Below are 27,156 nucleotides of genomic sequence, written 5' to 3'. Positions count from 1 at the left end.
CCCTTCTAACTCAGAGTACTCTGTGATTCCGCGTACATACACCGCTTCGTGCATCAGGCAAACGCTGCTCACTCGCAGCCCTCGGCTGCACCTTTGTGGTGCTACAGAAGCCTCTCGGGCGCGCTTTCCCCCAACGTGGCGCTGCTGTATCGCAACCAAGCGACGGCCGCCCGCCTGCTGCAAAAGGCGCTGCAGTAAAGCGCCGCGGCACCGCCATCTCCCAATGCCGCTGGATCGGAGCCGCTGCCTGCGCCGGGCCGCGCTCCGCACACTGCCCCGGCCGAGCGACTCCCGTCCGTGGATGCGCTCCCCGCCCCACAGGTAACCAGGCAACGGCGGGCTGGACCCTGCGCTCTCGCCACCCTTTGAGGAACAAGAGCATACAAGGAGATAGCTTTTAGCCGCGCCGGTGCGGGGGGAGCCGAGGCCCCGGCGGGTGGGACGCGGAGCCCCCGGGCGTGGGGCAGGCACACAGCCTGGCGGGGGCGAGCGACCGCCAGCCGCCATCTTGCTTGCGGACGGGTACCCGAAACCAAGATGGCGCTCGGGCGTTGAGCGCGGGGCTGGCGCTTCCCCGCCCAGAGCGGAAGTGACGATTCGGCGGCGGCGGCGGCAGCCCCCCGCGCCCCTCCCGGTGGTTTTTGCTTTTCCCCGCGGGCTTCACGTCTTTTCCTCCGACGAGACGGAAAATGGCCGCCCGGTTGCCGTAAGGGAGCGGGGCCGCCGGGAGTTCCGCCCGCCAGGTGAGAGAAGGGCGGAGGTAGAGGGGTTGCGTGGAGGCTTGGCGGGGCGGTGGCCCCTGGTTGGGGGGAAGATGGCGGGGGGAGCCTGAGGGGGAGCAGCCCGGCCCTGCCCCGCCCTCCAGCGCGCGGTGCTCGCGCGCCGCGCCGTCCCGCCTTCCCGCGCCGCGTGACCTCGGCGCTCCGCAGCCATTATCCCGATTATCCCGATTATCCCGCCAGCCGACGGAACGGGACGGGAACGAGCGGTCGCCGTCACCGCCCTGACGCGGGCCCCCGCTTCCCGCGGGAGCCGGGCCGAGCTGGTGCCGTTCCTCCCTGCGCCCCGGGAAGCGAAGGTAGAAGGGGAAGGGGCGGCGGGAGGCGGCAGAGGAGCTGCCTGGGAGCTCCTGGAGGCCTGGCGGGATGGGGGTGTCGGGGTATGTGGGGAATGGGCGGCCGGCCGGCCCCGTTGGGCTTGCGCCCCGGGTGCGCGGCCTTTGGCTTTGGGCCTCCCCGGGGAGGCAGGAAGGCCCGAGGGGATGTGGTTGTACAACGCTGGTTACGGGGATGTTAAATTTCCCCGTTATCAGTGTGGGTGTAACACGGACGAGGGAAATGGTGCCGGAGAGAAAGGATGGTTCCCGGTATTGGATCAGCCTTGACGGTCGGTGGAGGAACTTCCCTTCGGGCATGGCTGTGGTTCAGGCGCTTGTGCCTGAGGTGCCCCACGCCTCCCTGCGCCTTTCCTGCCCTGATTGCAGATGCCCGCAAAGCCCCGTGAGGGACCGCAGCGGGTTTTATGCCCCTCGCTGAAAGGGACTATTGTGTTGCCCGTCTTGATTGTACTGTACTATGCAACCATTGCAGGATCATTCCCGTTATTTCCCCTTTGCTTTGTAAACCTCCTACTTTTCGCCTTTAATTCTATGAAAATCAGGTTCTTGTTTTGTTGATCCTTTACGAAGTCAGTAGAACCCATCACTTGTTTATCTCGGAGATCAAAGTTTTGTCCTCAGAGGAACAGTTAAATCTTACTACAGGAAGACGTGAGGGCATGCAAAACAAAGGTGCTCCTGACTGCGAGTAGTCACTGCTTAAGCAATGCAAATGTATAAAAATATCACTTAGAATAGTTGTTCTTGGTGTGGGAGGGATTAGTTAAACAGCGTGGAGTTGCCGGAAAATGCTGTCTAGCTGCTTTTCTCCTCCCTCGTCCTCGTCCTCCTCTCTGATAATCGTGTCGTTTTGGACAAAAGTAGGGAAGAATGAGGACGGGGTAATGGCTTTGGCGCTGAGGTGTGCTCCAGGCATGCATCTGCCTTGTGTCAGGGAAAGTAGGAATTGCATCCTCCCACTTGTCGCTTTTGATGTTGAGTGACAGGCTGTGCTGAATGGCCAGACGAGGTTCGGTGTGTTACATATATCGGTGCTTGGAGCTGGAATGCCGCTTTCCTGAGCAAGGCTTTAGCGTGCAAAGCCTGTGTGGAGCAACTTCTCAGGTGAGGGCTGAGGCTGGCAGAATCCTGGGGTAGGAGGTAGGAGCAGGTTCCATGAAGAAGAGCCTGTTCACATTGAGAATGCAGAAAACTTGAAGTGGTCGTAGGAATCCAGAAAAAAATCAGCTCCTAGTTTGGAGCTAGGGTGCAGATATTTGGATGGATTATATTCAGGCTGGTTGTCAAGAAGAGGCAGTGCTGTAGGGGTTTGTGGAATGCCAAAGAACATTTGCAGTTTGTTTACAGGTAGCTGAGGTAGGCGAAGAAAGCTACTGAAGGAAGTGCTCTGTGTGTCAGTGTGAGAGTTTCTCCCAAAGGTATTGCGAAAAACGCGTTGCTTGCTTGTTCATTGTGCTGGCACTGGCCTCGTGCAGCTTTGTGGTAAATGGGATCTGGGAGGTGTTGTGCCTGAAAAGGCAGCTTTTGTCCAGAGTAGTTTTCTTAGGGATCACTGCTGCAGCCCACCAAGCACCTCTGAGGGTGTCAGTCTTGGAACAAATGAGGGCAGGAGGATTGGCTTTTCTGCAGCAGCAGTTCGTGTAGTTCATAGCAGAGACTGGGGAGAGCATGGTGTAAGGGCGTGTGAAAACACGGCGTGTAAAACACACACACAGAAATAACAAAGGCTGTCCAAAACAGTGTGTGTCCAAAAGCATGCTAATTCCTTTTTGTGTATGCACCCATTTCTCAGTCACTTCGGTCTCTTTGTTTTTTTAGTTAGAGGAGAAACATGGTTTTGTTTGCCATTAGTATTACATAAAAACCAGCTAACAATCATATGACGGTTTTGCAGAGGTGATTTTGCTGTTACTAGGATGCTGATTTTTGACTTAATTTAGAAATATCTTGTGTGATTTTCTGTATAGAAATTAATGAGTTGGGGGAGAAGAAGGCCTTAGTATGTTTTACTGTTTCCATTGTATTTCCAATGTATTAAATGGAATAGTGAAGTGGTGCTTCCCACCTCTTGTTTGTATATAATATTTTGGGCATATTTGCTGTGGAATTTTAGGTTTTGAAGGCATCCAAGTCACCGATTATCTAAATAGGATGGGCTTAAGTGACTATAAAATGCATTCTATTCTTATGTATGATGGGCCCTGCTAGAGTTGTGGACATTAAAAAAAAAGGGGGGGGGGGGAGTAGAGAGTGGATAAGAAAGCACAGCAGATGTGCAAGCACTGAATAGCTGACTTACAGTGTTGTCTCATTAAGACTGACTTTATTTATTTCTATGGGTGTATTATGAGAAACTACTACAAATTCTGTGGAATTTTATGAAGACTGTCCTAGCCCCTTTTGTGTTGTCATGGTTGTATAATCATCCCGTCTTTTGAAGCCTGAATCTCTGAATGAAAACTCATTTTGGCAATAGCTTGTGAATTACTTTGACAAGATTTTTATTTAAATCTACCTGACAGCTCTCAAATAATGTTTAGGCAAGGGAAATGCAGACTACGAGATAGCTCTAAAGGAAGGGTAGCTAAAACAAGGGATCTAAGAGGGAGCAGTGTTTTGCTAGTGTAAGTGGGTAGAACTGTCCTAAAATGTCTTAAACTGACATGTGATGTACAGCTTGTTAAACGGCCTAAGAGATGTGTTGTATCACAGCCTGTGCACTCTGACAAAACTCCAACACCACTGGTGTAGTGAAGACTCCTCAAAATATTATATAAAAGGAATTGGTTACCATTTTCCTTGTACTTCTTATTTTTTATTAAACATAGCAAATGCTGACAGTGTCACTTACTTCCTTCTTACTGTGTTGCTTGTGATGGGATAAGCCCAGTTGTGTTGTATATCTTCTTTTTGCTTGATGGTCGCACTTGCTGGCCAAGACTGATTGAAGACACCCAAAGAAGAAAACATCCTGTTGTTTTTTTCATTAAGAAACTTATCTGGATATGATTCAGTAACTGACAGATGATGGACTAGCCAATTTTCAGAAAACGTGGCTTCTGTGTTAAGTCTTGATTGTTTGGGTGTGTTTGGTTTTCCTTATTTTGACTTCATGTGTGTGTGTTTATTATGGTGAGGTTTTTTGTTTGTTGGTGCTTTGGTTTTTATTTTTAAAGCTGTTTGCAAGTATTGTTCAAAATCTTAAATACCACCAAGTTTGTTGCTTCTTGAGGCTATGCCAGGCTGGGTTCAGGGAAGCTTTAAGTTTGCGGTGCTGCCAAAAGAAGCAGTTCTGCTCAGCTGCTGTTTCAATTTCCCTGTGTTGGCCCAAGTGTTTGTGGGCTGTGTAATGAACCATATTAAAAAAAAAAGTTGTATTGAAAGTGATCCAGTATGTGGGTGCAGAAGTACTTAGACTGGCATAGGAAAGATCATCAGGAATGTGAGGAAATACAGAATAGCAGAGATGGGACAGTTTCTTTAAACTAGCAGAGCCACATTATTCTGTGGAGCTGCAGCAGCTTCCTTTGTAAAATCCAGATTTTTTTTTTTTTTTTAACATGGCAGTGAAATGGTTGAGGGCCAGGCATCTCCTTTCAATTATTTAGGGTGGAAAGTGAGGAAAAAGAGGGAAAAGGCTCTAGTGTAGACTAGAGCCCTGGGGTTTCAGGCACAGGCCCTGTTCCTAGCAGATGTGGTCCTCTCTTAAAAATGCTGGGTGATAGTGACAACACCTTTTCACATTGTTGATACACACGTTTGGCAGAGTGTGGGTCTCTTCTGAGAGCAACAAATAATGCTTAGGACCTCTTTGTCATTGCCCTTTACTGTGCCCTTCCTTGATGTGGTGTAGCCGCTGCAGCCTGGCCACGGGCAGGAAGAGGCTGTGGGTGATTTCCTTTGCCGCTGTGAGCCAGGATGTTGTAGCTGTGGGGCTCTGAGGGCGGGTGCTTCTTCTGTGGAGGTGTGCAGCATGTGGAGCTGACTGTCACAGACAGCTGTTTTCCTACATACTCCTGGTACTGCCTCAGTTCTTTTCTAAATGGGCTTTAATAAAGGTTAATAAAACTTTAGATTCTTGCATATTTTGAGAATATTTACATGGACCAAAAAAACCTCAGCTATGCATGTAGTCTTTTCACTTCTGTTCTTAATTATCAGTGTTGTTTGGATAAGTGGGTCTTGTGTGTCAAGGTTTTACCTATTACAGCTAAATGGAAACAAAAGCTGCAAATAGTTAAATGGCTTTTATTCAGTAGTTAAGATTTTTAATAAAAGTTTTTGGTTTTGTTTTTTAATGTTATATCCATACTTTTCTTAAAAAACTTAAATGGGAAAAGGGCAGTAGGTATGTTTTAGCTGCCAGGGTTGGATGTGGTATAGCTAATGTGTTGTTTAAAAACAGAAGTGTGGCTACTTTTCACCTTTGCCAGTTGCTGGAAAAGATTTCTAAGACCGAAGAACTCACTCAGATTTTGAGTTATGGTAATTTAAGATCCTGTCTTCTACTTAGAGGTTTTAAAAGTGAAGCAGCTATCTTGTTCCATATCCCTAGGATTTAAAAACTTGTCTAAATTAGGATTTGAGTGTTCAGCTAGCACCAGTTTAAGTCAGAAATCTAGATTATGTAAGTATTCATTTAAAATCTCAGCCTGAACTTGAAGTTTTGTTGCTTTTTCTGTACTAGACTTCTGAATGCCTTCGTTACCCTTTACTGGCTAATACCATCTCGCCTTTTGTCTAGACAAAATCTGACATGGTCCGATACACTACTGTGCTCCTTCGGAGACTCATGCTTGCTGATGATGAGAAGTAAAAACTTAATCTTAATAAAGCATATATTTTGTAGAAATTGGAAATATCTTGGTCACTACTAGTGAATGGTAAGTGGACTTTTGAAAGCAGTGTTTATGAGCACAAATGCTACATTTCTTCTTTTAGATGAAGAAAACACCTATGAACGAGTGTGGAAGTGTCCTTTAGGAGCAGTCAATGTATTATGCCTTTGGATTTAATGAATTGAATTGTTGAGCTGCAGAATTTCTGAAGATCCAGACTGTCTATAGCAAACTGGGATAAAATCCCTGTTTTGTTGCTTGAGTGGAATTGAAAAATGTGCTTAATGTTGAGTTGGACTACAAATGTCCATAGTCTTAAGGCTTGGAGGGAATTAAAAACTGAGGCCAGTGAAGAATTCATACATTAGGGACTGGCTTTGTTCTTATAGTTATGCTCCCTTTCTGCATAGCTGTAAAAGAGCTGGTTCTTGAAGACATTCGCTCTTTAGGTGAAATTATATATGTGTGCATTTTAAACAAGAAGTTATACTAGAGTAATGCTTCTGTAAATATTGCAAGAGAAACCTAAACACAAAGCTTGCACCGTTGGCCTGAGTTCTCATCCCCATTTTTTTTTCCAGTATGATAGCTCTAGTGAAATGCAGAGCTGTGTGCTAGAGTTCAAACTGGTCTAAAAGTTTGCCACTGTCCTTTTTGCCTCCCTCTTTCTGGCTGCATGCTGTTATTTGCTCCATAATCCAGCTCAGTTTGGCCCTTCATTAAGCCACTTGGATAACCAGTTAAATGAAAGTGGTTTCTAGGTATCAAGAGCTGGTCACTGGAGGACCTGAAGGCTGTCAGGGCCGCTCTGAAGGTGAGGATAATGTGTTGCACAGCCCTGTTACCAAGGCTGAGGAGGGAGTGATCATGGACGGAAAGGGATTTGTCACTTTTGGCAGTGGCTGGCTCTTGAGCTGCTCCGGTCTTAGTGTGCAGCATCACTGAGTCCAAGAGTAAATTTGCTACTTGTTATGTATTGTCTTTTCATGAGGTTAATGTTTGAACCCGTTTAAGCAAAAAGGTGCTTCCTTTTAGCAAATGTTTGTGTCTTTGACAGTCTCACTTTTTGTTCTATAGGACTCAGTATTGCTGAAAGCACAAATACAGAGTTTTGAAATAATTTCTTCATTGGTATCAACTAACAGTTTGAGGTAAGTTTAACTTAAGTCCTTTTTAAATGTTCTGATTGAACTCAGCTATTGAACATTAAATCTTATTTTGCTTTCCTGTATTTTATGCTTGCAGTAAGAAGCTACAGTATATAAAACTGTCTTGTAAAGATCAACTGTACTTGTCATACATAGAATGCAAATAATTTAAAGCTGAGATTGAGTTATGTTATAAACATTGTGCATCTGATGTTTGGTTTGATAATTACTTGTAACAGAAAAAGCCCCACCAGGTTTTGTTTTCTGTCACTCTTGGAAAATTGGCATGTCTTAAATAGTTTAAAAGGTCTAAATTTATTTTGCGTGTGAGTATTCGTCCTAAGTGATTGCAAGGCATTTTCTGTAAACTTAATTGAACACAATGAATTAGAAAATATCTTCAGAGTATAGGTTCTGCAAATTTGCTCTTTAGTGGAAGGAGCCAGTAAAAAAAGAGCATTCAACATACTCTTCTTCGCCAAGGTAAATAGTTTTTTCTGACTTACGTGGAAGTCTGGTTTAAATTCAGTTTTTGCTGGGCTGGTTTCAGATGAGGTTACATCTCTTAGGCCATGCAAACTCTCACGGGAAAGTCATGTGGGGCAGGAGGAACCAGTTGATAGGAGGACAGGTCATCTGCTTTTCTCTTTTTGGTTCTCTTAGATATGTCTAAAGTCTCTGTAATTTTGGTAACTTTAAATTAAACTCTAATGTTGTTTTTGTCTTTTCGTAATTGAAATACCACCCTGGTAATGAGAAAGATGATATGAGAGAAAGTCCTTGTTGTGTTGAGCTAGTATTTTTTAGCAGTAATTTAGGCTTTAAAGCCTGTTTGCAATACAAGCAATAAATGTTTGATTTTTTCCATTTCTGTTTTAATTTTATTATTAAACTATTATAATTGAGCATTCAAAGGCCTGAAAATGTCTAGTTACTTGTTCATAGCTTTTATTCAGGTTGTCTAATGTGACACTTGTTTTTTGTTTTTTTTTTTTTTTAAAGCTGGGCAATTTCAAAAGAAAATGGTAATGGGTGAAAGTTTTTATTAATTAAATTGGGGATTTTTAGCCACTGATCCGAAAAGAAAAGGAAAAGGTGTGTATTTTTTATGGTTAGCACTAATTCTAAATATCTATTATGACTGTACATAAGAAGAAATGATAGTTTATTCTGAATTACTTTCTTTTAATTGTCATTGATTCATAATCAGTTGTAGTTTTCATAGCTTAATTTGTGCTGAAGTGTGTTGAATCTTGTTGCAAGCCATATTGTTTAACTAGTTGTTAAAATCTTTAAGTTGGCCATGCATTTTACATGTAGGTTAAAAAGCTAAGTCAATCTAAAAAGATGCAGGATGGGCATCCTGAGCAGTGGAAGTTGAGATCAGAGGGATGAACTTTAGTACGTATAGTTAAGAGAAATAATGCCTGTGGGTCAAATTAACAACTGCTAGTCCAAATACTTCAGGGCTTTTTCTTTGCTCATGTGAATGGTGGATTGTTGAGGACTGTGAACTCCTCCTGGAGAAGGAACAGTGCATTGGAAATGCAAGAAAACTATAAACAACACAATGGCTAGAATTTTGTTACAATATATTAAGATGTCCGGAATTACATTACAATTCTTTCCTTAATTTGCAGAAATGTTTCATTTTCTGCTGCTTCCTTTCTCCTACAGGATCTGTGTGCAGTTAAATCTGGAAAAAACCTTTCACTGTTACACTTCATGTTTTCAGAGAAACTGTGTGCACTGCAGCAACGTTAAATCCTTTAAAATGTGGTTAAGTTTTTAATTTACTAATAAATGTACTTAGACTGTCTCCAAAGCTCTTCTGTTTAGCAAATGCTATACTGCTTTGTAATAGTGTCATTTTAGTAAATGCAAATTTTGTTCATTTATATAATTTACATGGATGCTAAATGGTTGCTTCTATTTTTTTCCCTCCTCTCATTGCTTTTCCTTTTGGGAAGGAGTAGATCTACTAGCAAAAATGGGTCGATCTAATTCTAGATCACATTCGTCAAGATCGAAGTCCAGATCTCAGTCCAGCTCTAGGTCAAGATCCAGATCACATTCAAGAAAAAAGAGATATAGGTAAGTCTTACTGCATGAAAAGGTGATTTGGTATATTAGTTTTTATCCATAAAATGTTTTTCACTTGCATGATGCTATTGCAGAGGTGAGCCTGGAAACCTATTTCATTTTAGGCAGTAGGTAAACTATGCTTTGAGTGTAATTTTTGTTTCGTTTTTTTCTCCCCCTCTTCCTGTATCTCAAGATAACTTCAGAATGGTAGTGGTTCTTCATGATTCCTGGCCCATTTGATTCTTCCCTTCTGCTTTACATGATGTTTTCTTCATCTAGTCTCTTTCCCTGTAATTTGTTATTTCTTACTAAACTTTTTATATCTGAAGTAACTTAAGGCTTCAGTAGATAAATTTTGCTGTATGTTGTCTTCTCAATTGCCTCCAGTGTTTTCCTCATCTTACTTGCTAGCGGACATTACCATCTCCCATAAGGAGTGGGTCAGTTGAGTTTTTACTGTCTCAGCTGCTGCCATGCACAGGCTGGGATATTACACTGGGGGGGCCGTGTCACTCCCTGTTCCAGGCTGTGAACCGTGGTGGCTGAGCAACTGAATGCTGTGTTCCAGGATGGTGATGATCTCTAATAAAATGTCTGGGGAGGCCAGTGAGGCTGGTAGTGTCTTAACCACGTGATGCCAGTTTCACAGTCTTTAGCAGTATAAACATGTTTATAATAATTAATTTATTTCAGAAATAATAAATAAAGAGAGATTGCGGAAGTTACTTAAAGACCAGGGAGTCCGCATCCTTTGCCTTCTGAGTGCATTTTGAGAAATCTAGCATTTTGCATCAGGGCGCTTTCTTTTTTTTCCTCAGATTTTCCAGTTGTAAAATGTTAATGTTTGTTTTTTATTTTAGCTCCAGGTCTCGGTCAAGGACGTATTCCCGATCTCGGAGCAGAGATCGTGTTTATTCTAGAGATTATCGCAGAGATTACAGGAATAATAGAGGAATGAGGCGACCCTATGGCTACAGAGGAAGAGGCAGAGGGTATTACCAGGGAGGAGGCGGTAGATACCATCGAGGAGGCTACAGGCCGGTGTGGAACCGAAGACACTCCAGAAGCCCTCGGCGCGGCCGCTCCCGTTCCAGAAGTCCCAAACGAAGGTCGGTGTCTTCCCAGAGGTCCCGGAGCAGGTCTCGTCGATCTTACAGATCTTCCCGGTCCCCGAGGTCCTCTTCATCTCGTTCTTCATCCCCATACAGCAAATCACCCGTCTCTTCCAAAAGACGTGCATCTCTGGAAAAGCAGGCCAAGAAAACTGAAGGGGCTCCTTTGCAAGACAGTCCCTTGAAAAATAAATCACAAGATGAACAGAAAGATACATTTGAACACGACCCGTCGGAGTCTCTTGACGATTTTAACAAATCATCAGCAGCTTCTGGCGACATTTGGCCTGGCCTTTCAGCGTATGATAACAGTCCAAGGTCACCCCATAGTCCTTCTATTGCCACCCCACCTAGTCAGAGTTCATCTTGCTCTGACGCCCCTCTGCTTAGCACAGCCCACTCAGCAAAGGACACACCTCAGCATTCCCATTCCATTCAGCATAGTCCTGAGAGATCTGGCTCTGGTTCTCTTGGAAATGGTTCTAGCCGCTATAGTCCTTCTCAGAATAGCCCATTGCATCATATCCCTTCGAGGAGAAGCCCTGCAAAGACAATCCCATCACAGAGCGCCCCCCGTGAGGAGGCTCGAGTGCGGTCATTTTATCCTGAGGGTGGTGAACAGGAAACTGCAAAAGGTGGAAAGTTTATGAAAAGGTAAGAACCGAGTTACAAGGCTACTGTTGCCTCTTAAAAATATTGTTAAGAGTTTCGTCAAGATCATCATCATGACTTTGGAAAATGCATTATGGAAGGCTAGTAATACTAGTCTGGTTGGAATTGAGCTTGAAAGATATATATGCCTTCTCCTGCTAGGATGCTTCAAGGCCTTGAAATTTGGGTAATAGAGATAGGGACACGTATCCTTAAGGAGGAATTGGTTTGTGCTTTTCCTCTATGGTTTATCTTGTACTCAATTTTTTGCTATTAAGAAAAATCTTAATTGGAATAGTGCATCAGACTTGCTGGCTTGATAGTAAACTCTGTTCAGGTGTTTTCAGAATTTTAAAGCTTCATGTAGTTTGAAATGCAAGTATTCTGGAAGTCTAGAAATGTCTATGTTGTGCAATAATTTTTTTATGTTGACATAAACAGCATCAATTGTCTAATTGTCGTGCAATATGAAAACTGTGATGTCTTGAATTGCATTACTTATCAAAGAGGGTAGGTGTTGGTATTCTAGGAATATAATGCTGTTGATGTGAAGGGAATTCAGTGTATATATTCCAATGAATGTAAAATTCTTCAATTTGTTCTTAAAAAGTTTGACATAATAGTAATTTTTGAAAGTTGTCAGAGTCTTACTGGCATTAGACTGTTCCTTTTGAATGTGACTGGTGTTTCAGTGGATTTCTTACTAAAAGAGTTGCAGAAGTTGTACCTATGCTATATAGGCTTGATTGTAAGCTTTTAAATTAATTTGTCTAGTCAGTGCTTTATTATGTAAAAAAGTTACTGCTTAGGAGATCAAAAATACAACTTCTCTTGCATCAGGTGTGTTGGAGTTGGTGAAGGTATTAGAACCTGTGTGAACATAGCGTACAGATAAGGCAGTGGCTGAAATAATTACTTGGTGTGTTTCTGTGTTTAGGAGAGCTGCCTTCTATGGTTCCCTGCTTGAACACAATATAGTGAATGTACTAAGCCTGTGCCAGATTGTGGAATTATCTTAGTAATGTGCAGGATCTTGAAAATAATTCACTTTTTTATGCTGCTACTTCAACTCTTTCAGCAAAAGAAGTGCAAAATGAATTGCGGTCTTGAGTTTTCAAACCATGTGAATTTGATGGAAAAAATTACTAGTGTAATGAGAGAGAATGTGAAACTGGGTACTGATTAAGAAAACAAGCAAGTAAATTTCTAGGCATTCTACAGAAAGGCATTATATTCTTCAGATGCCTCCAGTAGTGCATATATGACAGTGGATGCAGTGTTAATGATGTGCCAAGCATTGCATGCTAAAGTTAATTGCTCGGAGGAATGTATTTTCATCTTCTTCTTGGTGTGGAATTGACACAAAAGGGGAATGCAAGTGAACTGGAATGAATGCAATCCAGAGTTACCAGTTTCTTCTTTGCTATCCACAGGTACACAGATGAAGAGTCTAGAGTATACCTGCTTGATAGGGGTAATACCAGGGAGAAGGAGGCCCAGAAGGAGAGAGGATCAGAAAAAGGGAGGACAGAGGGAGAAAGGGAATGGGAGGAACAGGAAACTTTAGATTTTTTCGTTGATAAAGAGACTGGGAAGGAAAAGTTTAATGACTCTGAAGGGGAGGACACAGAGGAGACAGAGGATTACAGACAGTTCAGAAAATCTGTCCTGGCAGATCAGGGTAAAAATTTTCCTACTGCATCTCACCGGAATGCTGAGGAGGAAGGAACCAAATACAAATCTAAAATATCAATCAAGGGCAATAGAGAGAGCGATGGATTTAGAGATGAGAAAAGTTATAAGCTTAAAGAGACTGGCTATGTAGTGGAAAGGCCTAGTGCAACAAAAGATAAGCACAAGGAAGAAGACAAGAGTTCTGAGAGACTAATGATGAAGAAAGAAACTCAGTCACCTGAGCAGGTAAAGTCTGAAAAGCTCAAAGAACTCTTTGATTACAGTCCTCCTCTACACAAGAATCTGGATGCGAGAGAAAAATCCACCTTCAGAGAGGAGAGCCCACTTAGGATCAAAATGATAGCCAGTGACTCCCATCGTCCTGAAGTTAAACTCAAAATGGCACCAGTACCTCTTGATGATTCCAATAGGTAAATGATTCCACTTTACAGTGTGGTTCTCCACCTGCCTCCAGTGTCGTTCGTATTTATTTAAACTGGTGGTTTCTTTTGTGTGTCTCTTTGTTGTTGATGCATTTTAGACCTGCTTCCTTGACTAAAGACAGGCTGCTTGCTAGCACACTTGTCCATTCCGTCAAGAAGGAGCAAGAGTTCCGATCCATCTTTGACCACATTAAGTTGCCACAGGCCAGCAAAAGCACATCAGAGTCATTTATTCAGCACATTGTGTCCTTGGTTCACCATGTGAAAGGTATGTGTTTAGTTTATTGTGCCAGATATGTGGCTGACAAGTTCATTGAAGTCCATTTGCTGTTCCTAGTACAGGAAGATTTCAGGTCTCTTCTAATGTTGTGATTTACCGAGACTTTCTTCCTGTTGAGGTATGCATGAGAATAATTAGAAAAATAATAGCCACGGAAACTAGGACAAAAGAACCACAAGCAGGGTAGAGTACAGTAGCAGGTATTCTATGTTTCCAGATAAATGTTTGATCGTAGGTGGCATAGAATGTTTGAATTTCTGCGCTGCAGTTTACACATACACTGGTCAGTTTTTCTAATTTTATTTGAATGAGTTTACCGTACAATTTTATATTAAATGTTGTGGTGTGGGTTGACAGATGTCTTTGGACTGTAAATAACAATGGCATTCCTTTTGAAGCATTCTAGAGGTCATTTCCAGATTCTTATTAGAAGGGTTTTTTTTTTTCCCCTCAGGAAGATTTAAGGAAAATTCTATTCTAAATGGTAGTAAAGTTCATGGTTATAATGTGTTTTATTCCTATATGACAATATTTTCAGGAATTTCACTTACACAAACTTGGCAGTGGCTAAATAAACCTCCATTAAATGAGTTATACAAGAATTATTTTCTGATATAACAGTAGTGGCTATTTTGTATAAACACCAAGAAGAACCCTCAACAAACCAATACAACAGAAGTCCTCCCCCAAAACCACTGAAATCCAAACCTGTACCATATGATACCACATCAAAGTAGATCTGTTTCATTTAGGTCATATCCTCTGAAGTATTTTTATGGGAAAATAGATAATTCCTAAAATTCCCTGGGGATGTCTAGAGTGTTCTTTAAATGTTTTTTTTTTCCTATAGCATTTGCTTTATTTCACTGGACTTTTGTCTTGCTGTTGTGTTAAATGTAACTGAGATAGTACAAACCCGATGAAAGTAATTTTGCCATATCACCACAGTAAAGGGAAAAGTGGAAATGCTTAATTAGGTACCAGTTTCAGTGAACCTGTCTGTAAGCATTGTTTTTAAGATGCATTACCTTCTAAAATTGCTGAGATTTGTGTGCTAGAAATATGTGCTGAATTCAGTTAAAAATCTCCATTTTGTTGACATAATTCAGATTACTAAAGCCAAGTTATTTCCTTCATATTGAATTGCTTACAAAGTAATAGTCAATAATAATGGACTAGGATTATGTATTAGTTAAAAAAAACATTGGGATAACTGTTTAGTGTGTAATGATTTGTTGTGAACATATCTATTTATTGATGTGTAACGAAAGACTCAATCCAGTGAGAGCTTCTGTAAATTTTTGCTTATATGATACATATGTAGCTGTAGGTAAAAATAATACTTGCAGAACACTCACATGTTGATCACAGAATAGACTTTTTCTGTAAATTTTTCTATGTTGAATATCTTATAAATTTAACAGCCTGTCTGGTCAAGTTACTAGAATGTGTACTGTTATGGTTGTTTTGGAAGCAGAGCATCTCTTTAAGTTTCAGATTTACTGTGGTCTGTGATCAGAATTTTCGTAACTTTTTTGAAAAACTGAAGTTATGTTCATTATTGGTGTGATGCGACCAGTCTGAACAGCTCTTTATTAATGTAGAGCTGAAAATGCCCAGTGATGTTTTCTTTTTCATTGTAACTAGGTCCTGGAATGTGTTTTGAAATGGCAAAATCCATGTTACAAAAGTAAAATAGCTGTTGAAAGATACAGATGCCAAACAGGCAAAGTTGAACCTTCTGTCTTCCTGGCAAAAATGGCATAAAAACAGAATTACTAGCTCAAATTCCTGTGTTTGATGGAATTATGATTGAGGCACTACCCTTGTAGTGGCCGTTTCAAGTTTTAATGGTTGGTTATGAGACAAATGCTGGATGCCGGGCGGTAAGTTGATACAGATGTATGTTGACCTGTTAAGCAGATAGCTTGCTTCATATGTAACATTTCATAGCTCATGACTTTTATGTATTTCTATATTACATTTAAACACATTTGTTGAGCTGGTTTAAAAACTGAGTTTTGCTGTGGCTAATTTAACTGTCTCTGAAGGAAGGAGAAAATTTGTCAGAGAAGTTGTCAAGTTTGCCAAGATGCCAGATGCTTAAATGAATTTATTTATGCATAGGTGTGTTAATTGTATCGTTTATCATCACCCAATCAAGAAATTGTATTCCTTTAAGAAAAGAATTGTTAGGTCATTCATGTAGTTATTGAAGCGCACATTTCTTAAATGTTTGCACTAATTCTTATTTATGTTAGAGATGAGATGAATGGTAAAGTGTACTTGCTGCAAATATTTAGGACTCAAAAGTAATTTCACTTTCTCTTGTGGGCAAAATATAAAATAACAGTTTAAGAAATTGCTCTTTGTCAGTAGAGGAAAATGTCACTGAAAATGAGCAAGTCCAGTCAGTAAATGATGCTTGAATTAGATGTGATACAATCATGACTACGTAGTAGACTTGCAGTGATGCTGTGCGCTGTTATTTTCTTCGGGTTACAGTGTGTGTAAAAATAGGGAAAACGCCACATTTGCTTGTCCTGATAAATTTATTGAAAGTACTGTGGGTTTTGCCTGCTACTTGCCTTTCTGTCAGGAATGAAATGCGTGGCAGTTGAATGAAACTAATGAAACAGTGTTTTTTCTATTGTAACCAACAGAGCAATACTTCAAGTCGGCTGGAATGACCCTAAATGAGAGGTTCACTGCGTATCAAAAAGCAACTGAGGAGCACTGCACCCGACAAAAGAGCCCAGAAATACATAGGTATATGTTAACTGCATATGCAGATGCTTTGTGTTTCAAATAATGTCTTCTAATATTTATTTTGAGAACCCAAAATACTTTTTCTAATCTGGATGAGATAATTTGTATAATTACAAAGTACAAAAAAAAAAAACCTTGTGTAAAAGAGAACTCATCTGAGTCAGGTCTGGCTTCATCTGTGGTTTTGTGACAGATGTCTTCTCTACCTCTGTATCTCATTTGGGATATATTTACTTTTCTCACATGCAGTGCTCAAATATTGAGGGGCATATGTCTTGAAGATGAAAAGAAGCCCTGTACATGCATCTTTCTTCTTCAGTGTGAAATGTTCCATCTCATACTACTTTAGTTTTTGTGTGTGTTAATTTACAGCAGTTTTTTGAAAAATCTGAGAATCTAAAAGGTAAGAAGGTAGGCATGCAGATGCAGTGTCTCATCATGTGCTCTAGTTTTATGATGCAGTGTACTATATTTGTGTTGCATGTGAGGATACAGTATCTAACTTCACAATTTTTCTTGTTTAGAACTTTTGACTTTACAGCAAACTGTCATAGTGCTAATGGTTTCTTGGAGTGGGTGGGCTTTCAACTGGCTACATATACTGGTCCTTTTGAAATAAATCATTAAACATTTTTTTTGTCTTCCAAGCTATACTTAAAATGTGAAACATCAGTCTGCCTGTTTTCTGTATTTGTGTTTTTTAGCATACTTCACAAAGAACAGAATTACAGTTTTTCATTTTTAGTCTGCTTCTGTATTCTGATGGTGAGGTTTAATAATCCAGAAAGTTTATTCTACTGCAAAAATGCCTGGTTTGTCAATTTTCTGTTGAAATGTTTGAGGCTGTTAGCAGTCATGTACATGTATGGCAAGACACTGCTTTTATTTTACGTTTAGGAGGATTGACATCTCTCCAAGTACCCTGAGGAAGCATACCCGTTTAACAGGTGAAGAGAGAGTCTTTAAGGAAGAAAGTCAAAAAGTAGGTTCCAAGTAAATGTCCTATCTGTGCTTCTAAACTTAGTCTCCTTTGAAATCTCAACTTCATCTCTGTTTTTCTGTATAAAAATACAAAATTGTATTGTACCTAGAGTACTTGCATTTAGATTTTTTTTTTCTTTTGAGTAAAACATGTTATCAAGAAGCTGGTTTATGTAGTGTGATTTTGCTATATTAATAAAATGGTACATAAGGTCAAGTCTTTTGCTATGCTTCCTTTCTTCTTGCATGTTTTTTGACCAAGGACAAAGAATAGGTTTGGGGCAGAGGGAAATACCAGGATGGTCAGTGAGTAGTGTGGTTGAACTACAAAGGTGGTTGTGCTCTGTTTAAAAACAATTCACCAGAAGAAATAAATACTTAATTATTTCTTGAAATCATGTATTGTTGTGGTCTGTATAATCAAAAACTAGACACCAATTGGCTTGATGGGAATGCTTGTTTGAAACTGAAATTCTTAGCTGTTCTTTTTTTACATGTAGCCATTTCATGTAAAGGGCAAAGTCAATTTGTGTGCTGAAGTTTGTTGAAAAATAGGTAAATTCTATCTTTTTATATTTTAATTGATGCACAGCTTGCCTTTTCACTGAGATTCTCTTGATGTCGTATTTCAATATTTTGTTGCAAAATATACATTTGTTTACAGGGAGATAAAAAATTGAGATGTGATTCTGCTGATCTTCGGCATGACATTGACCGACGTAGAAAGGAACGAAGTAAGGAGCGAGGAGACTCAAAGGGCTCCAGGGAATCCAGTGGGTCAAGAAAGCAAGAGAAAACTCCAAAAGATTACAAGGATTACAAATCTTACAAAGATGACAGGTAAATATTTGATGTCCCTATAGAAGATTTTAGCTTCTAATTAGCCTTTTGTAATTGTAAGCTTAATTGCTTTCAATTTTCAATGTATAATGGATCATTTAATTTTAAACAATTAAAATTATTTGTTTTACAGCAAATATGTATTATCTGTCTTTTACACGGCTTATGGTGGATGAGGACAAAAACTTTGGAATAGCAAGCTAACACTGAAAAAAAAAATGACAAATTAATCTGTCCTATTATCCAGGCTACATCAGGAGGTTGGACTTCAATGCAGTACATTTCTATAAACAGTTTGTGTAAGAACTTTGGTTCGTTATGCTTGATTCCGCACTTTTTCAACTCATAACACCCAGAGTATGAGAATTTTACTGATACTTAGGTTTTAACATGGGTGAGAAGGGGAATTTCTAAATTTGTCTAAAGCCAGTGGGCTGTTTTAAGAAAAAAATGTTAGCATATCTCAGTGGATACTGTGTAGAAGTGGTACGAGTTACTTCAGGTATGACCTTTCTTTGAATAGAATGCTAAAATCTTGTAAATTGGGTCAAGTTAATACCACTATGGGGTTGCTAAAAGTTTTGCTGTAGGAATTTTTCCCTGCTTTGTATTGTATATATATAAAGTGAATTTTTACTTACACTTCCTGTTTCCCATTTACTTTGACTTTGGTATCCACATTTTTTTCCACTGGCTAATTTCCCTACAGCCATTTATGTAGGGAAGCCCATACCATACCTCTCAACAGTGTGCAAACTGAACTGTGTCAAGTTACTGTAAAGCTTTACCTTAAGGGGTTTTTCCCTTTAATTTCTGTTTTACTGCCTCAGAAGAAAGGCAGAGCTTAAAAGTAACAGCATCTTTTCATGGCATCAGAATCTAGAAAAGTTGTGTCTTACAGTTTGCAGACTGCTGCTTTCCAACTCACCAGCAATAATATGCATTTAGTGCACTTAAATGTGTCAGAGGAGGCTGGAAAGTGGAAATATCCTTCGCCTTAATATCTCAGATATGTAACGTGTGACTTTATAACCAGAAGGGGGTTAGTTTTTCATAAAATAGAGACCCGGTTTAGTATAGCATGTTACAGGCTATCTAGTACGTTTAAAATAGCACATAGTATATTTTTTTATTTTTCAGTAAACAAAAAAGAGACCAAGACCGTGCTCGGTCCTCCCCATCTTCCTCCCCATCTTCTTCCTCATCCAGTTCTCGAGAAGAAAAGGATTGCAAGAAGGAAAGAGATGAAGAGTTCAAAACCCACCATGAACAAAAAGAATACTCTGGTTTTGCAGGAGTCAACAGGCCAAGAGGCACCTTTGTAAGTTTTTCTCCTATTCTTCCCCCAAACCCTTCACCAATGGCAATAGTGGAACAAAGTAAATGAGGGAGTGTTGGAGTGATTCATGTTAGGCTAGACTTGAGGTTTTTATACGGTATACCAAACCTGAAATATTGAGTCTTTTGTTTTTCCCCAGCACTCACCAGTAGCACTTGAATGATCTGTAAATACGCATTAGCGTGACATTACAGATCCTAGCATAAGGGTCTGGGGAAACAGGATTATTCCTTGCTCTTCTTTTATAATACTGCTTCCTAACAGGACCTGGAAATTTACTGTTCTGTAAATTTTAAGTCTTGGGTCCTGATAGCCCTTAGCTCCCTGCACCTTCTGTTTTTCCCTCTCATGTTGGTTTGGTTTTGCACTCCTTTGTGTGTAATACCTGCAACTTTTTATATAGAGAATGGTGCATAATTAAAAATAAGTGTCAACCTTGAAACAGCTATATCGAGGAGATGGTATACTTGTTATTTTTGTGTTTTTTTGGTTTGGACTAGCCACTGAGCATGAAAGTTCATTCATCTACCTCTGGAATGTATTTAAGCATTGTGATTTGGAAAGTGGCATATTGACCACTCTAGTCTTCAGAAAAATCTTAAACTTTCAGATTCCATGGTAATGTAATTATTGATGTATAATTGGGAAACGTAGATGCATTTGGAAAAACTAGAAATCAATAAAGAACGCCTTGAAAAAGATAGGGAGCACTTAAAAACACCATACAGCCCAAACAAAAAGAAAAACCCAAAACAACCCACAAACAGACACCACTCACCCACCCCTGAACAACATGGCAAAATAGACCTCCAGACCACAGCTAAACACACAAAAATGTTCAAGTTTTGTGTAGGTTGGGAAAAACTGTTCTACATAATAAGTAGGAGTAATTTCATACTTCAACAATAATTTCTTAATGTAGCCTGTAATTAAGACTGAATAGTGCTAAAGTGCAGTGTTTAGTATAAATGTTTAATCATGCAAAAAATAAGTTTTGAACTACACATAAGGGTGTCTGAAATGCATGTGGCATGTACCAATACTTGAGGCTTGAATCCTCCATCTAAAAATCTATAGCTACCTAGAAGAAAATGCAAAGTTCTAAATTTCTAACGCTAAAAGTGCATCATTTCCTCCTTTCTTCTTATTTTTATATAGTTATGCTATGGAACTATGTGGCGTAAGTATATAAATCCCTGGATGGTATAGGCATCAAATATGACTATCAGCACAATTTCTAGCTGTATAAAATAATGGATCAAACAAAGCAGAAGTTAAACAAAAGGGAGCTTAAAACTCCATCTCCTGTCAAGGAGATTTAGTGGGAGAAAACTTGTAATTCATTGAAGCCTTCCTGCTTTATAAAACCAGATTGTAGGTATTGTGAGATAGGTACTACTTCATATGCAATTGAGGTAGATGGGAATTGGAAAGTTAATGGATTTCTACTCATTTAATTGCTAGTGGCTACCAATTTGGTCTGTGCAGTGATAACAGGTTAATTAATGTTCCTTAAGAACATACATGGTCACACACAGGCTTTTGGAACAAAGTGTCTGAGCAGGTGAATCTAAATAGGCCAACTGCTGCCTCACATCTCCTCTTTAGGGATATATCTTGGATGGTATCAAAAAACACAGACCAGGTGGCTTAGGAATCTGTTTGTAAATACAGGCTAATAGTGACTGCATTCCAGTTACTACTGCTTTGCTTTTGGAGTAAATCAAATGCTTTGGTTTTAAATCTTTCTCCTAACAGGAGGCCTTGGAGAATATAACATCTTCCCTATCCAGCAAGCTAATGTTAAGTCAGCAATGGTTTTTCTCTAACTTTGGCTAGTACACAATCCTCTTGGGTTCTCGGCTTCCCATACATGAGCATCATGAATAGTTTTCAAATATGGACACAGAAATAAGGATAATTAGAATTTTTCAACGGCAATGTCATTAGTATCCATATATGAAAGAATTATGTGTAGCAGCTCTGTTTAAAGTGAGTTCTATATAGAAAATATACACTTGTCTTTTTTGTGGTAGTCTTTCTAATAAATAAGCTGATAAAGTTAACATCATAGTAGATTTTGTGTCCTGTAGTTCTTTACCTGAAGGATGATTTGTTACAGGGAAGCATTAACAAAATGGTTAGGAGAACTGTAGAAGTTTTTCTTAAGGGGAATCTGATCACAGGACTGAATACCAGGAAATGCTGATGCCTGTTTTTTTCTCTTTTTTTAATCCTGTCATAATTCTGTCTGCCCCCTGCCCCTTCCCCCAGGTTACTGTTTGTTGTGTCCTAATTTTGTAAAGCTGTTGGAAATCAAGAAAGCATACCTTACTTCCTCCCTTGTACAGTTAGTCTATCGCTTGCCAAATGACTCTCCAAACAAATTTTTGATTTTTTTTTTTCTCCCAGAGTCTCAGAGTATTGGATAGGTCTTATGAGGCTTCTACAGATTGTTTTGCAGTTGGTTGGATTTCAGAGTAATTTTAAATCTGTCCAGCATAAATTCTGCATCAGAAGTTTCAGAGCTTTGTGGAACTAAGTATGCGTAACACTTACCTTTTGAGTTCATTAATTATATATATTTTTGATCTCTGTTTATGAAACACGCTTATTTTTAACAAATAAATTAGCTTCCAGTCATATTTTTTACTATTACTCTGAAGATGCAGTTCTGTGTTTTTAAGTAGGCTACTTTTGGAAATTGTGCTCTTAGTTTTTAGCAGTCTTATCTTCCCCAGCTAACCTTTCTTCTCCCCTTCAATGAAGGCTGTAAACTCATTTAATGTTTTCTACAAGCTAAGTATTTATATGCTGAGATAACTGTGTACCTTACTACGTAGTGAATTCTGAGTTAAGGATGGTTTTTGGTGTGAGACTTTCTAGCTGTCCTGGTTCAGGGCAAATTTGGAACTGAACCCCCCCAAGGGGTTCCTCTAGAAAGCAGATTCAATTGGCCCCTCCCCCAACCGGTTCGGGAAAAAAAAGCCTCCTTGGAGAAAAGTGGAAAAAATGTTTATTAAAGAATAAAACCTAACCAATATTAAATAGTAAAACCTCTTGCCACTCCAAAAGAGATGACAAACTCAGAAAAGTCCCCTCTCTGGGTTGCAGCTCAGCTCACTCAGTCTCTGATCAGTCCCTCCAGCGCTGGAAATGCCGCGGCCCAGGCCCGGCCTGGTGGGCCCCGGGTGTGAGGTGCCGGTGCTCCCCTGGTGTTCAGTCCAGAGCAGGTTTGAACAGGTCCAAAGAAAAGGGAAAAATCCCACAGTCCAGGGAACTTCTTTGCCTCAGCTAGCTAAACTAACTAAAAGCAAAAGAAGAGCTCTGTCCTGCTGTCTGTCCATCCGCAGCCAACACAGTCAGGAGCAGGAATGCGGAGGAGTGAGTGCAGTGTCTGAAAACAAACTGCTGCTTCTTCTCTCCCCCCTTTGCTCTCTGGAACAAGTCTTAAAAGGTGCAAAACTTGTTATCCAGCATAAACAGAACGAATGGACTGGGGATACAAGCATGATGTAGCCAACCCAGGACACCAGCCTAGCATTTTAAAACCTTAGTAATTCATTATAACAAATATTTAAAACACTCCTTTTCACTTTAAGCATTGCTGCTCTGCAGAGTACATGCTATTGACTTTTTCCTGAGTAAAGAATTTACTCATTTGAAATGTAATTTGGCCTGAGGTATGTTCTTGAATTTCAGTTAAGAATGCTTGAGTAACATACAGTGGATATACTCCTGTGAAAACTGCAGTTAGTATGTATTCCAGAATCACCTTTTCATAAATGATTCAATTGACTCCATAAATACCTTTCTTTTTCCCCTGACAGTTTTGTCCCTGTTTCAGTCTAGCTTTCCTCCTGGTTTTTTGTCTGAACAGCTTCAGAAGCTTCTTGTGACCTTTTGTTCCAACACACTGGTTTACTAGCAGTCAAATTTCTTTTCAGTGGTTGGGGGTGAACTTATGCCAGGAACTCAAATGTGTTTCAATTAAGTTTAATAGAATCATTATTTCAAAAGGAATGCTTGAATATATTACTTAAGGTAATATGTGAATTTGAAAATGGTTTTTCCACTTGCAGATACTGTAATTAAGCACAGAAAGTATTTTCAGTAATAGAGAACTTGACTCTACTTTGTGGTGTTATGTAAATGATTTAAATGACATCTTGGTTAATCAGTTTCGAATTAGGGGCAGAGGAAGAGCCAGAGGAGTCTTTGCTGGAACAAATACTGGTCCCAGCAACTCAAATACTACTTTTCAGAAGAGACCGAAGGAAGAGGAATGGGATCCTGAATATACCCCAAAAAGCAAGAAATACTTCTTGGTGGGTGTGGAGAAATTGATGTCTTATGCATGCATTTTTTTTTTTCTTCAAACTTTCTACAAGTGTAGAAGTAGCATGCATGTATGGACAGGGACAAGAGTAACTGTGAGAGTATCAGAGTGGCTGTTGGTTCTGCTTATCTTTCATCTTTCTACAGCAGGCTGGCAGTAACTGAGGCCTGACATGGAATTTATCTCCAAAAATTTCATCAGGGAGTGGGGAAGAAGGCAGGTTCAGAGAAAATTTTTAAAACCCAACTTTAAACCAGAAAGGCTTGTGCTGTGTTTTCCTGGATTTACATCTGTATGACATTTGAGATTTGTCTTAGATTGGTGTGGAAGTCTACAGAAGTGGAAGATCAGGAAAAGCTGACAGTATTTGTGGATTTTCATAAGACAGACTCTGTAATGAGCAGTTCTTTGCTCTGAGTACTGTGATAGTCACAAGAAAATCACCACAATTTTGATGCCTTTCTCCCATCTGGATTATGAAAGGAGGACCCTTGATGTAACCACTCTAAGTAGTGCAGTACACTGGATGTGTGGTGTCTGCTCCAGTTATTTCTGTAACAATGCAAACTTTGAAGGGTATTGTTTCATCATTAAAAGATGATAAGTAATGAAGAGAAGACCTTCTCCTGTAGCATTATAGCTTGTCACAAATATGTTAACAGGTAACTAAGAAATAATGCAGTCACAATTCAGATATTTCATTAAGGAGTTCTGTCTTCCTAGACATATCTAAACTTTTCTGATCTGTAAACAGAGATGTGATAATCTATTCATGATATTAGAACAATCAATTTTAGCTATTAAACCTGAATTTCTAAAAATATTTTAAATTAAATCAGCTGCCCTTCAACTACTTCTGTAGAATTAAGCTGCATTGTATGGGTGTGATATGTGTTTAATAGTTCAGACTTCTTTCCAAATCACAAGTTCAGAAAAACCATGTGTTGATGCAAGTGTACCTCACCATTGTAAATAGAACCTTTTTTTTTAATATTGAATAATGGTTTGTAGGTTTCATGCAGTGTGTAAAATGATTGTGAGAACATACCTAATTATATAATGCTGTATTTGGTAGCAAGACAGCAAACAAAACCAGACAGCCTTGAATATTGTTTGGTAATGTTAGACTTAAATAGTTTGAACTTAATTTGCCCTACATTGTGCTGGTGGGGCAGATTTTCTGAAAATTGCCTTCAGTTGCCTCTTCTTATGAAGTATAAAGAACTCCCTTTGTGCTAAAGTAACCTAGCTCTTTTCTATAGCTTCTTTTAAATTTTTTCCCCTCAAAACTAGTAATTCTTAATTCTGAGTGTAAATTACAGACAAGTGATTTGTTACTAACATTTAAGTAGACCCACAGTGAATAAGGGCTCTTCAAACCATTGTGTTGTGGTTTTAGTTACAGCATTATGCCTTTTAAGAATAATTGCAATCTGAAGAGAACTTATTAACATTTACTTTGTTTTATACATTTGCTATAGCATACTGACATTATGGGGTACATTGAAGAGGTGTCTAACCTTACTCTTTTTCTGGTGTTATTGTAGCATGATGACAGAGATGATGGTGTGGATTATTGGGCCAAAAGAGGAAGAGGCCGTGGTACTTTCCAGCGTGGCAGAGGGCGTTTTAACTTCAAAAAGTCAGGTAGCAGTCCCAAGTGGACGCATGACAAATATCAAGGGGACGGCATTGTGGAAGATGAGGAAGAAACAATTGAGAATAATGAAGAAAAGGACAGACGCAAAGAGGAAAAGGTAAATTGTTCAGTGAATTGCAGATTAGGTACTTCATCTTGCACTGTGCCAAGTAATTGGCTGCATGTAGGGATCACTTTAAAGGTTTTGGAGTTGATTATTAACAGTTTACAACAAGAATATTTTCTTTCTTTCCACAGGAATAACCCGGAAGAAAGTTGTAGCTGAAAGAGCAGCTCTTGCACCACCCACACATTTTTAATATGTTTTTTTGTTGTCAAATGAATGTAAGCATTTTACTTAAATTTTACTGTTGGAAAGTAGTTTAGAGAGATTGTTTTCGTTTTAAGCCTTTAGAAAAAAATCATGATATAGTAAACTATGTTAATGATCGTACAGGTAGAAAGTAAAATATTTGTAACAACTTTTAAGAAATTTTACTGTTTGTTATATGCAGTGTAATTCTGCTTTGTCCAAATATATGGTCAAGTACAACTCTAAAAGTTTTGATTCTCCCCTATGTCTGTGTTTTATTCTGAAGTAAACTTACAGCTCTGCACACCTAAAATCTTGGAGCAGCATTTTTTATAAACTTATCACTACTTCTCTGTTGCCTTTTTATAAGAATTGTATTTAAGGGTAGTTATCCAGTCACAGTATAAGTACAAACAGCTGTGCAAAATGCTGATTGTATGTTAGTTCATGAGAATCACATTTACATAGTGATAAACTTGGATTCTTATTTTACCCTGCAAGGGTGCAGCAAGAATTTCACTTAAGCAGTGAAATCATCACTCTTCATTAGTAGCCTAAGAAATACATATGCATATACAAACTACAGTGAGTTTCAAGCGTATTTTTTAATAGCTTAGTCATCAGCAGAACACTTAAGTTAATTTGGTGGCAGTATCAATCTAGCTTCTTTTTTAGCAGTTTCTTTTTACAGTTTGTTTGAATTGCCTCTTTAATTTCTCTGTGTGGGCTTGCCTCTATGTGTGTAATCCAGCAAGAGTGAGTCATTCACATGTACAGCATTTAAGTTAAAATGAGAGAGCAGGGCAGGACTAGGTGGGGGGAGAGAAACAAAACACCACAAAATCCCTGAAAAAATAAAGCAAGAGATGTTAAAAACTGAATTGGTAAATATAATTCATATATACCTGAAGTGTGAGAAATGAATCTTACTTTCTTCAACACTGATTTCTAATAATTGTGTTGCAAGAATTTTTGTAGCTGAAGTGCAGATGTTAAGGGGATTTTGGTTGTTGGGTTTTTTTTTTTTTTTTTTTTTTTTTTTTTTTTGTGGTTTGGTTGTTTTTTGGTTTGTTTTTAAAAAGAACCCAAACCCTCAAGCTTAGTTTTAGTGGTAGTTACACACTTAACCTCTAGAATGTTAAGGATGAAAGTAATATACTTGAATTACCAGAACAAGGACATTCTAATACAAGAAGATTACTTTGCTTGTCTTTCTCAAAATGCTGTAGATAAACTAAATCTTAATGTTACGTGGAGTTAAGAGTGTAGTTGTTCTTACTCACCCCTTCTAAAGGCATAGTATCTTTAAAGTAGGGGAAAAAAAGAGAAGGAAAAGCTTTGATAGAGGTGTTAGTATTCATTACCTTCTTATTTGCCTTATTGTTAGGAAGTAGTTAACTCCCATATACAAATTAAACACTAGAAGGAAGGAAAACAAAACAATCCTCACTGTAGCTGAAGAAACTATTTTTTATGTTTTGCTAATTTGCTGGCAGCTGTGTAGAAAGCGAAACAGGAGCAATACTTGCCTCCCAGTAGTAGTTAGTTAATAAAGTCATTCCCTCTTTATGTTTTAAAACGTTTAGCC

At 39.4% G+C, this 27,156-nt stretch overlaps 1 protein-coding gene across 14 annotated transcripts; it reads left to right on the top strand.

Annotated features, from left to right (window-relative positions):
• Positions 1–622: 622 nt before the first annotated feature.
• On the top strand, positions 623–25,881 carry BCLAF1 (BCL2 associated transcription factor 1). Of its 14 annotated transcripts, none has more exons than XM_054279300.1 (15): positions 902–1,078; positions 5,862–6,000; positions 7,033–7,106; positions 9,074–9,197; positions 10,049–10,297; positions 10,397–10,954; positions 12,385–13,056; positions 13,167–13,336; positions 16,012–16,117; positions 17,015–17,099; positions 17,763–17,938; positions 19,079–19,259; positions 23,459–23,605; positions 25,164–25,373; positions 25,514–25,881. In XM_054279300.1, exons 4-15 carry the CDS (start codon positions 9,094–9,096, stop codon positions 25,517–25,519), a joined length of 2,664 nt encoding a protein of 887 aa, XP_054135275.1. In that variant the 5' UTR covers positions 902–1,078; positions 5,862–6,000; positions 7,033–7,106; positions 9,074–9,093; the 3' UTR covers positions 25,520–25,881. The 14 variants fall into 14 exon arrangements, 13 of the variants coding, with proteins under 13 accessions (XP_054135266.1, XP_054135274.1, XP_054135268.1 ...); XM_054279297.1 differs by adding an exon at positions 8,106–8,198 and having other exon boundaries at positions 9,080–9,197; positions 10,049–10,954; XM_054279294.1 differs by adding an exon at positions 8,106–8,198 and having other exon boundaries at positions 10,049–10,954.
• The last annotated feature ends 1,275 nt before the right edge of the window (positions 25,882–27,156 follow it).

This window comes from Melozone crissalis, unplaced genomic scaffold, assembly GCF_028551555.1.
Source record: "Melozone crissalis strain CALT ecotype California unplaced genomic scaffold, PUWL_Pcris_2 ptg000027l_1, whole genome shotgun sequence".
Taxonomy (NCBI): Eukaryota; Metazoa; Chordata; class Aves; order Passeriformes; family Passerellidae; genus Melozone; species Melozone crissalis.
The sequence above is the reverse complement of the archived record's forward strand: the minus strand, read 5'-3'. Positions and strand labels throughout refer to the sequence as shown.

Excerpts from the sequence above, each read along its gene's own strand:
- BCLAF1 (XM_054279299.1), top strand. The coding sequence starts at position 9,094 with ATGGGTCGATCTAATTCTAGATCACATTCGTCAAGATCGAAGTCCAGA. Across the intron at positions 13,057-13,166 it reads CCTCTTGATGATTCCAATAG|ACCTGCTTCCTTGACTAAAG; the intron begins GTAAATGATTCC and ends GATGCATTTTAG. Across the intron at positions 16,118-17,014 it reads AAGAGCCCAGAAATACATAG|GAGGATTGACATCTCTCCAA; the intron begins GTATATGTTAAC and ends TTTTACGTTTAG.